We start from the raw sequence: 14,663 nt of genomic DNA on the forward strand, positions 1-14,663 counted from the left end.
AGATAAATATAAAAAAAATATTAACTATATTGGTCTTAGCATTTGTATTAGATATACATGTAAAATTTTTTTATATTAGCAAAATACATGAAAATTAAATCTAATAATAAATTTCGGTTATATTATTGTCAAAATTATCTTAAAGAAAAAATTGTTATATTTTTTATACTAAATTAACATGAAAATTATTCTATTCTAAACTAAATTAATTTCATGTTTACTTTTAAGAGAATCAAATAATTTGTTTCCAATAATCACCAAAAAAGTCATTTGTTCCAAATATAAAGTTAGATATTATGATGTTTATTCACTATCAATATAAAAAAATCTACACTAAAATCTAATATTTAATGAGTTGTCACATAAGTTAAAAATTTTCTTCCATTAATTTGTATAATGATTATTTATAAAATAAGATTTAGTTATCCTATATTTTAAAGATGTATTCTATAATAAATTGAAATTGTTACACTTTTTATGTATTTAATATGTCAAAAATTGTAAAAAAAATTATTTTGTCAATAATTTTAGTAAAATATTTTTTATAATACCTTTAAAATGTACTAAAATACATGTTGGTAAAATCCTATAAAATAATATATAATTTATTAATTTTAGTATAAAATAAATACTCTTTCATAGTTAATACATGTAAAAAAACAAACTTACAAACGTCTGTTAATGTGTCATGCACACAAATATAGCAAGCGATTATAATATAAAACTTTTTCACAGGATATTCATGCAAACTTTTTATTTATGATTGGAGCTTGACCATCAACTTGCAAAATGAACAAAAGTGTAGAAATCAGTGGGCAAGCCCCCAGTATACATGCTGAATGATTTATAGGTGAAATAAAAAGAAATAAAAAAAATCATAAAACAAGAAGTAAGAACATACTCTTGGAGTACTTCTGATACCATCTGCAAAGTAGACCCACACACTGAACTAATTTGTCTAGTGTGACTAAAGCATATAAACAAAACAGGTTGGCTGCAATAATCTCCAATTGACTTGTGAACTTTTACAACTTCTACTGTATGGACTTTGGATACTTTAATTATAAGATGCACATTAAGAATTAGGCATCTTTAGTTAATTAACGTCAAAGTTATCAATAATATTTTTGTTTTATTTTTATTCCTTTTTCGCAAAGGAAAAATATGAAATCTATTTCTTTTGGTGTTTTCTTTTTATATTGAGAAAATATCACTCTCCTCCTCTGCGAGATGTTAAAATGACATTCTCCTCCCTTCTATTTATAAAATGTATATTTTCCTCTTTTATAACTTTTAAAAAATTTCATTTTTAATCCATTTTAAACTTTTTTTTGTTAACTAATGTTAATTTTATCTTTTTTCAAGAAAAAATAAATTATTTTTTACAAAAATATCTTTTAGCAAAAATTTTATTTGTTTGTTATTAAATTTTGCTTAACAAAATACTCTTTAATAAATTATTTTTTTATTAATTAAATTGTATTTTTACCAAAATATTTTTTAAAAAAATTAATAATTAAATTATTTTTTCTAAGATATCCTTCAATAATTTTTTAATTGTTAAATTATAATTTTACCAAAATTTTTATAACAATTATTTTTATATTTTATTATTAATTTTTTTATATCAATATAAATTATTTTAACATTAAATAAAAAAATCTTACTATTGTTAATATGTATAATAATTAATATATATTTATATTGAAAAATAATCTTACTAATATTTTTATTTAATATTAAAATAATATATATTAATATCGAAAAATTAATAGTAAAATATAAAAAAAATTGTTAACGAAAATTTTGGTAAAATTATAATTTAATAATTAAAAAATTATTGAAGGTATCTTAGAAAAAAAATTAATTATTAAATTTTTTAAAAAATATTTTGATAAAAATATAATTTAATCAGTAAAAAATAATTTATCAAAGAATATTTTGGTAAGCAAAATTTAATGATAAAAAATAAAATTTTTGCTAAAGAATATTTTTATAAAAAATAATTTATTTTTTCTTGAAAAACGAATAAAGTTAACATTAATTAATACAAAAAAATTTAAAACGGATTAAAGAGAAAATTTTTTAAAAGTTATAAAGAATGAAAATATACATTTATAAATGGAGGGGAAGAGAATGTCATTTTAGTGTCTTACAAGAAAAGAAAATGGTATTTTCTCTTTTATATTTTATACTAGCTACATACTTGAATAAAAAAATTAAAAATTATTTTCGTAGCGTCTTAAACTTTCTCTCAAAATCAATTTTTTGAAATTGTGGATAATAATTTTTTTTTAATAGGATAACAACCCATCTTCTTTCAATGAGTACTAAATATTATATTTTAACAGAGAATTTAGTTAACATTTAAGCTACATGATAAATTTATTATTAATAAAAAAATTTAAAATTTTTTTATTTAATAAATATAAAATAAATATATTAAAAATTTAAATTTTTTATGTTTTTAATAAAAGAATTTTAATTTATAATTTTAACATATATTCTTAAAACACAAGATAAATAAATTTTTTAACAAAACCATAACTTTTTGTTGTACCTGGTTTGGAAATAGGACGATTCCATAGTTAGATCCTGTAATATATTTGATTATGTGGCGCTGAAACACTTATGTTTGCATGTATTAGCTCAATTTGCAGAATTCCTAGGCATCTTGTTGCACTGATAACCGAGGTATTATAATTCACAAACTGACAATTTCTCATATTTGTGCCCACTCTCCGTGCATGTTAATTCAATCTCATTAATTAATCTTGAAATAAGATATATCGTGATAATAAGGCAAAGCAAGATTTACTAATATAGAGTTTGAATATATTGATCATTTAGGTGAAGTTGACCAACATAATTGGGCTCTTCTTAACAAAGAAGGGATGAAAAGTGAAAATCTTGAGATAATCACCTTTAAATTATGTATAAGATTTTTTTTAATAAGTATGCTTCGAGTACAAAAAAAAAATGTACACAAGTTCAGAGAGCACCAAACATAAGATAAGAAATATAATACAAAAACTAAACTTAATCGTTAGTATAAAATATATATTAAAATATAAATATATATTAAAAATAAATTAAATTATATATATAATATATTTATATATAAATATATTAATGATTATTTTTAATAATTAATTTTAATATATTAATAACATTTTTTCTATTTTTTACATTGATTTGATTTGAAATAAATTAAATTAAAAATAAATTATTGTATTTAAAATTAATTATGTGAAATAAGAATTGATTTTCTTTAAAAATGGATATACTTTGATTTTATATTTTTATCATTTATTTATAACATAATTTTTTATCATCACCACACCAATAAACAGTATCATAATGCAAACGCCATCGAACTTCTACTACATCTTTCTTTTTTTCAATTTTTTTAATATTAATATTTAAAAAATAAAAATAACTTTTTATATTTTATATATACTAAATCACTTTATTTTTAACCAAATTCTATTAAAAAAAATAAAAGAAATTTGAGTTTAATTATAATATAAATTTATAAAAATTAATTCAATTTTTTTATTTATTTTAAATAAAAAATTTAATTTTAAAAAAATCAATTTTATTTTTATTGTATTCCGCACACCTTAGAAAACAATAGTTCACATAGTGTTTATTATACTTTAATCATATTATCTGATTTAAACATTTGAACACCTATATTTATTATCAACCACCTCCGACTCTTAGCATGCACAAGTTATATTACTGAAAATTAATATGTAGTTCCTTTAAGTTTGCAAATTATTTTCTTGAAAAGAGTAAAATTCTTCTAATTATTAATTAATACTATGTTCATCTTTCTTTTAAGACATCATCTCAATTACATCATAGCTATGTTTATCTTAAGGTATCTTTGCCAATTTGGATTATGAGAATTTTGATGAGAATAAAGAATAGTACTCCGAATGAAGAGAATGTCAACAAACTATATGTCTCCACAGACAATATTATTATTTATAAATGTTTTATGACTTCTTGAGTTGAGAAATTACTTAAACAAAATGGTAAAGTGTAGGTTAGAAATACAAAATTATCACAATTTTCTTATTCCAAGTTTTTTATGTTAGTTCATCAAAAACATTATATTAAAAATTATACATGAATGAACATATTTAAAATAATATATTTTTTATGAAATTATATTACAAGTTTTTCTATCTTCTATTACGATTTCATTCAAAGTTTTAAATTACTTCTCGCATTAATTAGTAGATGCTAAGATAGTGAATTCAATTCTCTTAGATTTATATATGTTTGATATTGTAACTTCCTTTTTAAAAAAACCATAATTATAATGTGAATTATTAAACCTATAAAGTTAAAGGATAAAATATTATTTTAACCTATAATGTTTAAAATATTTTATTTTTATGCTAATTATTTTATTTTATTTTATTTTAATTATCTAGTTAAAATAAAAAAATTCTTTCAAAAATACTCTTTTTTCTATCATTTTTTTTATAACGGCAAAAGTATTAGTTATTGTAGTAATTTAAAAACGAAAATAGCGAAATAATAATACAAAAGAAAATCATAACAAAGAAAAAATAATATCTAAAAAAATGTTAATTTTAACAGAAGATTAAAAGAGGATAAATTAAAATATTTGAGATAAAAATTAAATTTTTTTGATAACTTATAAAAATTAGGATTTAATATAAAAGTTTGACACTAAAAGAGTATTTTGCTCTAAAGTTTAAATTATTAAATATTAAATCCACTGACACAGAATTATTGTAATTCTCTCTCCAATGCTTTCATGATGTAACCTCTTCTTTATGGATGTTTGAGACTTTAGAAATATTTGGACTCGATTTCTACCTTTTAAATATAGAGAACTAGTATAGAATTGTAGAGTCTTATGCATACAGTCATTTATTGATCAATGACAAATTTTTAAATAGAGTTCAGTATCGTGGCGGATTAATCTTTAGTCTATCGAATTAGAGAATACTATGAAAAACAAAAAAAAAAATGAGAAAAGAAAAGTACAAATAGATTTTTGATTTTTTGATATATAAATACTTAAATTTTTAAAAATTTGAAAATACATTTAAGTTCTTAATCTTTTTAAAATCTGGATATATTAATTTCTTATATTCATTTGAGTCTGTCGAAAAAATCAAATATGACTCTTGTTGTACACATAAGAGAATTTTTAAAATTGAACAAAGTAAACTTAGAACATTGATATGTCCAAATTTTAAAAAGTCAATAATTTAAATATATTTTTAAATTTCAACAAACTTAAATATCTGCAAAATTAAAAAGTCAGCGACAGATTTCTCTTTCTCACATAAGAACGAGAAAGTTTTTGGCAAAAACTGAATTGTGATGGATTCAGTTTTTGGTCGTATGTTAGCAAAATCTTGACTCTTTATTTTCACTTTCGCTGCCAATGTATGGGTTCCTTAGCTTCCTGTGACAGTAACAGAGTTAAGAAAGTTTTGGTTGAAATAAATTATCCTCTTGCACTATCACTCATTCAAAGTGTTTCTATTGGGTCTCATCAAAGGTTTCTTGGCAAAAGATTGGAAGTACACTTGCACATATTTATCGGGACATGAATTGCACTGTTGATGGTTTGGCAAACCGTGTTCTATGATTTTATGATCTTATCACTTGCCGGGTGTGTTTTTCCTACCTTATTCGTTTTGTTTTATTCGGCCGTTAGTACCTTTAATTTCCCACTCAAAAAATAATGTCCGGTTTTACCATATTAGCGCAGACACTTCACACTTGTAACCACTTAAGACGTTGACAATATTTAACTCAAATTAATTTATTGCTTCCAACATCGCTCTTAAGGAAGAAAACCCGTATATCAGATCAGACTAATATCAAGAACGTAACTTAATTGACAAAATGATTTAGAAATTCTTAGGACATATATTCATCATATCATATTATGTATAGAAATTATCATGAAACAAACAAGAAGATTGTAATATATATTTCTCCGCAATGAATGAAACACCGAAGCAGCTTAATTTTTTGCCCTCCAATATCTGTCGGCCACTTTCATATATAAGAAATGTTGAAGGGCACGCCTACATACATTATACATTATTATTATAATTAGTCTCTTTAATTACACTTACTTAACTAACACGAACATTTGAATCATCTTCATCACTTCAACTATATAACTGCTTTACATGACTAATTATCCTCCTCTCACTTTAGTTGCAAGCAACCGGCATATACTCGTATTATTATTATCTACTTCTACTATATATAAAGGCAATAGAGTGAAGTAGTTGGCATGTATTTTTATTTTTAAATATTCTTCTTATAAATCCATAAAAGTTAATTTGTTATTTTTTTAATTTAAATCCAAAATTTAGTTGATAAAATAGTAAAACAATAACTATATTAACTAATCACACATTTTATAGTAAATTCAGAGACATATTTTCCATTTTGTAAATGTACACCTATTGATTAATCCACTGATTTTTATGTATGAAGTGAGAAGCTAGTATTCGAATGTTTCTTCTTAAAATACTATTTTATTATATTTCTCTTTTAAACAAATTGTTATAAAATATTTTCTATTTATAAAGCTTGAATAAAAAAAACAATGGTTAAAAGAATCAAAATAATGTATACTTAATTACGACTTTATATAATATTCATACATTTGATTTGATATCTATTAAAAACACATTGAATTTATAGATAAAAATAAGAAATAATAAAATATGCCAAAACCACAGTGTAATTAATAATACTAAATTGAATCTCTAAAGGTTTATACGCCAATTTTTGGTATACAAATATGTTACTTATCATACATATTATTAATCATGCTGCCTGTTCTAGACAAGATCAGCCATTTATAATCATAATTAAATAAGAATATTACGTTTTAGTTAACAGATATATAGTTAAGATTAATAAAGTCGTGATCTCATAAAATTGTTAAAATTATGACATTAAAACAGATGTTAAAAGTAGTAAATGTTTCTAAATCGTTACTCTGAAAAAAATAAAAATAAAAGAAAAGGGAACCAACAAATAAACTCTAATATTTACTAACACCTAAAAACATTACTAATTTAAATATCGGATTATCTTATAGGTTCTTGACCTAATTTTGACAACACTCAAATTAGGGTCTCCGATTTTTTTATCTTTTTAACTCGTAACTTCAAAAGGTATAAACACAATCATACTAGATATATACTAAAATTAGTCATTAATACAAAATATATATTAAAATATAAAATATATGTTGAATGTGAGTTAAATAGCGCTTGTATTTATATACGAATATACAATAACTTATTGTACACATAATATTTTTGTAATCTTGGTACATATATACTAAAAAATAACTATTAATTAGCTATTATATAGAAATATATATATTTAATCTAAATAAATTTCTTTTGTTATGTTTTTATCAAAGTATTTGATTATTTATCTATTTTAAATTTGATTATCATACTTTAATAAATATAATTATGATAATTATTAATGATTTTGTTAAAAATACATGTAAAATAATATGTATAAATAAAAAAAAAACATAATAACTAATTTAATTAATAAGAAACTTTGATGTACATGCAACACTTTTGAAATATTTTTGTATGTTATATTCACTTGGATAACATTTATACATAACAATGATGAATGAGCAAAAGTGCAAAACCAATTAATCAACTAACTCAGCATTGTAAATCTCTTTTTCTCTTTTCTTTTCCCGGACTCTTCTCTTCTCTCATCACAATAATAATAATAATAATAATAAAAGTCAGTTAATTAATTAATTATGCAGTAGTTGTTGCTTAGTTTTCTCTCTCTCTCTCTCATTCTCTCAGCATGCACAAGTGTAGAACTCAACCAGCTCATCCATGGACCCCAACTGAGTCTCAGCACTCTCAAGCATCCAAAGCAAGTGCTCAAACAGAACCACCTCACAAGAAACAACTATTCCGCCATGGCACCCACCATTACTATTATTGTTGCTGTTGGACCTGTCCACCAGCTCCTGGAACACCGGGTGATCTATGATCTCAGAGTTCACGAGGTACCTCCTCCGCGATCTGCCGACGTACACAACGTTCTGTTCCTTGGAAGACGCGGCGCCGTGGTTTGAGTCGCAGCTGGCGGCGGAGACGCAGCTGTTGTTGCGGCTCAGCTTGCTCAGTGACGGCCACCTTTTGATCGCTGACTTGATCTTCGTTAGTTTTCCCACTTTCGCCATTAAGGTGTTTGATGAAATGCCTGACTGAAGTGAATGAGTGTTTTTCTGGTTTTGTGTTTGGGATGTGAAGGAAGGTGTGAGGGAAGGTTCGGTTTATATAAAGAGAAGAATTGAAGTTAGTGAGGAATGGTGGAACACGTGCATGGCCCACGGTTTAGAGCACAGCTAAGAATGAGATATTTTTCATTCATTTTATTTCGGTTGGAAATTCGGCAAACCCAGTTGCTCTTTTTTTTTTTTTTTTTTTTTTGAGGTTATTTCCCTTATTGGGATTAGGAAGGTTTTGCAAAGTGACAATCGTCTCTCTCTCTTCCTCTTTTGTGCTTTTACATGCATGCCCCTTGTTTTTGTTGCCAACCCCAACCTCGAGGACCATGTGATTTCTTTCTTGTGCAAATAGCCACAAATTTTCTAGCGTGTGTAAAAAAATTAAAAATGACAGACACATTAAATCAAGAATTTAATTTTAATATGGGTGCATTTAATAATGTCACACCACATCAATAAAAATAATTATTTTTTATATTAACAGAATAAATAGTCATCTAAAAAAATAAATATAATTATATAATTGTGTAAAATATTTTATACTATTAGTGTATTAAAATTAAATTCTTAAATAATTAACCAATTTTAACAAATATATTAAAGTGAACATAAGAACTATGTGTATTTTGAATAATTATGATTGATGAGTATTGTAAAATATTTATTTCTCTTATTTTAGCAGAAAAGCATAGAAAAATAACTTAGTTAGTCAAGACTAATAAACTTTAATATTTAAGTTTATAATTAAAATTTAAAATTTAAAATTTATGATTTAAAATTTAGAAAATTTAATATAAAACAATAATTTTTTTGTTATTTGAGAATCCTCCAAAAATTAAATTGGATTAATTGTGTTTCTCTAAATAATAAAATCAGGTATATTGATGGAACTATTTGATTTTAATATATATATATATATATATATATATATATATAGAAAGAATTAACCTGTCTTTCTCTTTTCTCTTTACCGCTCTTCTCCTGTCGCTCTACAGTCATGTTTTTATTGCTGAAAAATGTCCAATAATATTATATAATTGATGATCGTTAAATGTCAGATGTTAAAAGCTATTATCATGTTAATTTCTTACGTATCATGTTCTCACCTAAATAACATAAAAAGAGAGAGAGAGAGAGATGAATATATATTAGTAGTATATTACTATTACATTACATGTACGGTTCATGCAACTGATGCAAGGAGCAAGGGAAACAATATGGGTTTTAGTGAACAAGATATAAAATTAAATAGAATAAAATAAAATCTCCAACAGTTAGTTGCGTAATACATGTTAAATTTTATTTTTCTATATAAAAGTCTTTTTTTTTGTTATTTCTATAAAAATGTTGGAAGCAATAATTTTTATTAGTATTAACCAATATTTTCAATGAACATTTTATTTTTATATGATCCGAATTTATAATTTAGAATTTATGATTTAAAATTTAAAAAAATCTCAAGAGCCAGTATAGATTCCAACAAATCTAGTCAGCATTTGGTTTAATTTTTAACACTACATTATATTTGGACTTTATTTAAATTTATATAAAAAATATTAATATTGACTAATTGATAATCCAAAATGATAAAATCTAATGGACTTGTAGAACTGCTGTTAAAATTTAATTAAAAAAAATGCATTTTCTCATCTAATATACATTTTTCTTGTTGTGAAATATATTTGTCATGAAATAGATCTGTAACAGTATTTAAGTTTATCAAACATTATAAATTAATATCAATAGTTACATAGGATTGACTGAGATGGTAACAATAATTAAGTTTATCAAACATTATAAATAAATTAATATCATTAGTTACATAAGATTAACTGAGATGGTAAATAACTAATTTTTTTTTACAGAATTTTTTATTTTTTTACAGAATTTCATTTAAAGATTTGTTCCATAATGCATAAGACATAATCAAACTACTAACACTCATTTAAATAACTTAAATAAACGAACGAACCAACCATTTACCCAAACCCAAATTGGTTGGTAAAATAACCTTATTAATTAACCATATATAAAACTGGTGTGTGTAAGAGAATAGTATAGCTTCTATCTTCCTACAATGAAATAAATATTAGTATTATGATTATTATAGATAGATGATAATCTCATAATGGAGTAAAGCATATAAAATAGAATGACATTGTAGACAAGACAACACCATACTCTTTCAAGGATCATCTGTTGTAAAGTAGGCCCTGAAAATCTTAGCACTACAGCATTGCAAATAGAACATGATGAGGATACTAGAAAAATATCAAATAAAAAAATGATTCTTTGTTGGACCTTCGATCTTATTTTATTCTCTTGTTCTTTTATTTATATATATAAACAGAAGCAAAAACTTAACAACCCTATATAGATGTTCTATTAAATTTTTGCATTTGTTTATCCTAAAGAAAAATTACGATTGTCTAAATAAATCTCATTACTAGAAATTTAACTAAGTTTTTCAACAAGAATTCTTTTTATGTTCATTGAGTCAAATACAAAACTTTTAATTAAAAAGTTAAGATACACCAATCCCAATGCAACTTGGTTGTTAAGCTGTGTTTCCTGTGAATGGGATAGTGAAAGACCAACAAATTAAGGTGTTGCATTGGTTGGTAAACAAAGCCAGCAAGATTAGCATATGAGCTAGTACTCAAACGAAGAAAGAAGTTTTTATCATTTTTATAAAATACTTTTAATACCAAAACTAAAAACTGTATAAAAAAAAATATGAACAAAAATAGTACACATGATGAAATTATTAAAACTCAAAACTAACTACTTCTATCAAAATATTTTTATATAAAAATAATATTATAAAGCGTTAAATAATTTAAGTATTTAACATATTTGATTGTACACATTTAATTCAACTATTTAACAGTTTGTAATATCATCTTTATGAAAAGACGTTTTTGCAGAAGTAACTACCAAATTGGGTTGTGGCCAGTGTTTGGCTTATTATTCATGAGGCTTTAGGCCCTTACAAACTATGAAGAGATGGTGCCCACAACTTGTCCTTTACTTGTATATGCTTTATTACCAGCTTTGTTTTAGGTACAGAGGTACCATTAGCTAGGTTCTAAATGCATATGGGGCCAAGGAACCTCATCTCTCACAGCACCCTAACAACTCCAATTATGGACTTTGTCAAGTTCTAGAAATTCAATCTGAAATGACTACTACAAATTCAATTTCTTATTATAAGTTCCATACATGAAAAATAATATCCTTAGTTGTTGTTGACGTTAGGAGTAAGACTCGAACTCGTAATCTCTAGGTGAGTATAGAGAGGTTATCTCATTTGAGTTATAGTTCGTTGGTCGCGTAAGATTAACTATTAGAGTTTTGGTTCTTGTATATATTTATTTTTTAAAAGAAAATAAAATTTGATATACAAATCAATTTCACACTAACCATATATAAAAAGCATAAGTATTATATCTCTAATAAGATGGTGACGAGTACTTTACTTATCAAAATTTAGACCTAAACCACAAAAGAAAAAAAAAAGGGTTATACTAAAAAGTCAATAAACTAAAATTATTTTATTTAATTTAACATTTATAATTTTATTATATATAATATTTATAATTATACACTTATCTCATTTAGTATTATTCAATTATTTCAATAATAATTAAAAATATAAAATAAGATAAATAATAATAAAAATATAAAATAAAATAATTTTGAGTTACTTTGTACTGATTTAATTTATTATTGTTTGTCAAATATTTTTTTTAAAAAAATTCATGAATAAATAACTTAATTAAAACCCCAAATCATTAACTATAATATATCAGCAAAAACGTATATTTAACCTTTTGAAATCAGACTAACTTATTAGCTAATTAGTCCTTCAAACATATATGTGACATCAATTTGGTTCTCAAATAAATATCTAATTAGTTTCTCAAATAATACATGTGATATACCATTTTTCCAACAAAGACTCAATCGATGCAAAATACATCTACAACAATAAACTCATCATCTCACATATATTTCTTAAATAACTATACTAGATGTGTATATTAAAAATAACTATTAAAATTAATTACTAACATAAAATATATATTAAAATAAATTAAATAGAGTAAATAGATGTCACAAATCTTTGAGTAGTAATACGTGAATAAGTATTTTAGTGTTAAAATTACACATGATTAATGAATAAGGCATATATACCGGATGTAAGAAATAGTAGCATATGCAGAGTTTCTGATGGGGAAACATAAATTTGGATGTGTAATGAGTCATGAGTCATGAGTAATGTCTAATGTGTGGGTCTTGTTAGTGTGGTCCAAAACATAACACAATGGGTCAAGGTGAAAAATGAAAAATGAAAACAAAACAAGAGGCTCTGAGCAAAGAAGCAAAATCCATTTGGTGTTCGCAATGCATTGCAGCCGTCAGTGGTCCAACTAACGCTTCCAATTCCCGCTGACTAAGCTGGCGCTCTTAAATTTTAACCTTTTCTTACAAGTTATAACACAAATATGAATAAGAAAAGTCTAGGGGTAGTAGTTTTATTGAAATTTGGCCAACACTTAATCAGAAAAAATAAAGTGAATAATCTCACATTTTTTAATGAAATTTTACACTATTAAAATCACTAATAATAATTAATTGATGGCTACAAATCACAAAACTGACTGCTCCTAACACTCCTCATATGAATATATGATAGATTTTTTCTGTTCATACAAAAGTGAATTCCTAAATGGATTTAGCTAAAATATGTTATATGCGCACAAGTTAAAGTCATTATTAGCAATAGAAAATTTTAAATAATTTATTATAATTTATATATAATAAATATATTAAAAATTTAAATTTTAGATATTTTTTATAAAAATTCTTTTAATCAATAATTTTATCAATTATGTGTCTTAAGAATACATATTAGTTAAATTCTTCATAAATAATGTACCAACACAAGTTTTTATTGAAATACTACCATTTATTGTGAATTAATTATTGGAGTCCAAATTGTTAGGAACAACTGCATTTTATTACCACTTAATCGGACACATTCTTTTTTATCCGTTTTATATTTAGGATTTAGGATTTAAAATTATCATATATAAAGACATATAATGATAAATATTCTGCTAGATGTAACTGGATTTATTGACTTTTTTGTGTAATTGCAGGTTTGTTTGAGGTTGTCTTTTGGATGATTAATATTTTTTTATGACAATGCCAAAAAATAATATCAAATATGTATAAGCTACCTCAAAATCTTTTCTCTTTATTTAGGTCGAGCTTATAATACAACTGATCGAAAAAATAATAATAAATATGTGGATTAGAATTTCATACGTTTTGTGCATTTTTGGCCATGAAAATTTTTCGAGTTTCTTTTCTCAATATGTTTCATTTTAAAAAGAAAAAAAAAAAGGAAAAAACCCATAAAGAAATATACCAAAAAAATTGACCCATAATTATTTCATTTGCATCAAACCATATATTGTAATGTGTAATATGATAGGTATAACTGAGCTGAAGTGGTTCAAAAATGATGCCTTCATAAATAAAAATGGTCCCAAATCTTTAGAACACTATCACAGTATCACTGTATCACATAGCTGATCATGTGCTAAGAGAGACTGTGATGGGGATCCAAGACGAGATTAATTTTTTTGGGGTCTTGGACCATGTTGTATACAATGTGAAATGCATTAAATTTTAAGATTATGTTTGGATTTGCTAATTGTAAATCATGTGCATGAAATAATGTAGCGTACAAAATGTCAAAATCATTGTCAGTTCAACCATATTATTGAACAGAGCACTAACTTAGCAACATAATTAAACCGAGCATCAATGCTGATTGGGAAGCTAATTAACAGACACAATTAAATCAAGACTTGAGTTAGGTGTGGGAGGCAAGAGAATTGCAATTTTAGGAACATATTAATACTTTAAATTTGATTTTTGAAAATGATAGGGAATGGTTATTACCACTAAAAAATTGATAATATCACTTTCAATGTGATAAGATTTTGTTATAGATAGGCTTTGTATCTAAAATAGTATTTTTCAATTGGAGGTGATATTATTAATTTGAAGATGACAGCATCCAACAAAATTTTTTTATGTACGGATAATTTTAATATAAAAGAGGAGTGCTAGGGTCAGTAACTTTTGTGATTTATAGTCATCAAATAGTCATTAATAATGATTTTAATGGTGTAAATTTGGTGTAAGATTTCATCCAACAATTTACTTTTCTTTGCTGGTTACATACTGACCAGAATTTAAAAAAGTTGCTGGCCCTAGACTTTTCCTTTTTATAAAAATTCACAATAACTTATAACACAAGTTTAGATTATTTTTGAAAAATTCA

The 14,663-nt window shown here is 24.2% G+C and overlaps 1 protein-coding gene across 1 annotated transcript; it reads right to left on the reverse strand.

Moving 5' to 3' along the window:
• Positions 1–7,620: 7,620 nt before the first annotated feature.
• LOC112778303 (auxin-responsive protein SAUR78) lies at positions 7,621–8,575 on the reverse strand. The gene has a single exon (XM_025822636.3). The coding sequence runs from the start codon at positions 8,252–8,254 to the stop codon at positions 7,865–7,867; it is 390 nt and encodes a 129-aa protein (XP_025678421.1). The 5' UTR covers positions 8,255–8,575; the 3' UTR covers positions 7,621–7,864.
• Between the last annotated feature and the right edge of the window lie 6,088 nt (positions 8,576–14,663).

The sequence above is a fragment of the Arachis hypogaea genome, chromosome 19 (assembly GCF_003086295.3).
Source record: "Arachis hypogaea cultivar Tifrunner chromosome 19, arahy.Tifrunner.gnm2.J5K5, whole genome shotgun sequence".
Taxonomy (NCBI): Eukaryota; Viridiplantae; Streptophyta; class Magnoliopsida; order Fabales; family Fabaceae; genus Arachis; species Arachis hypogaea.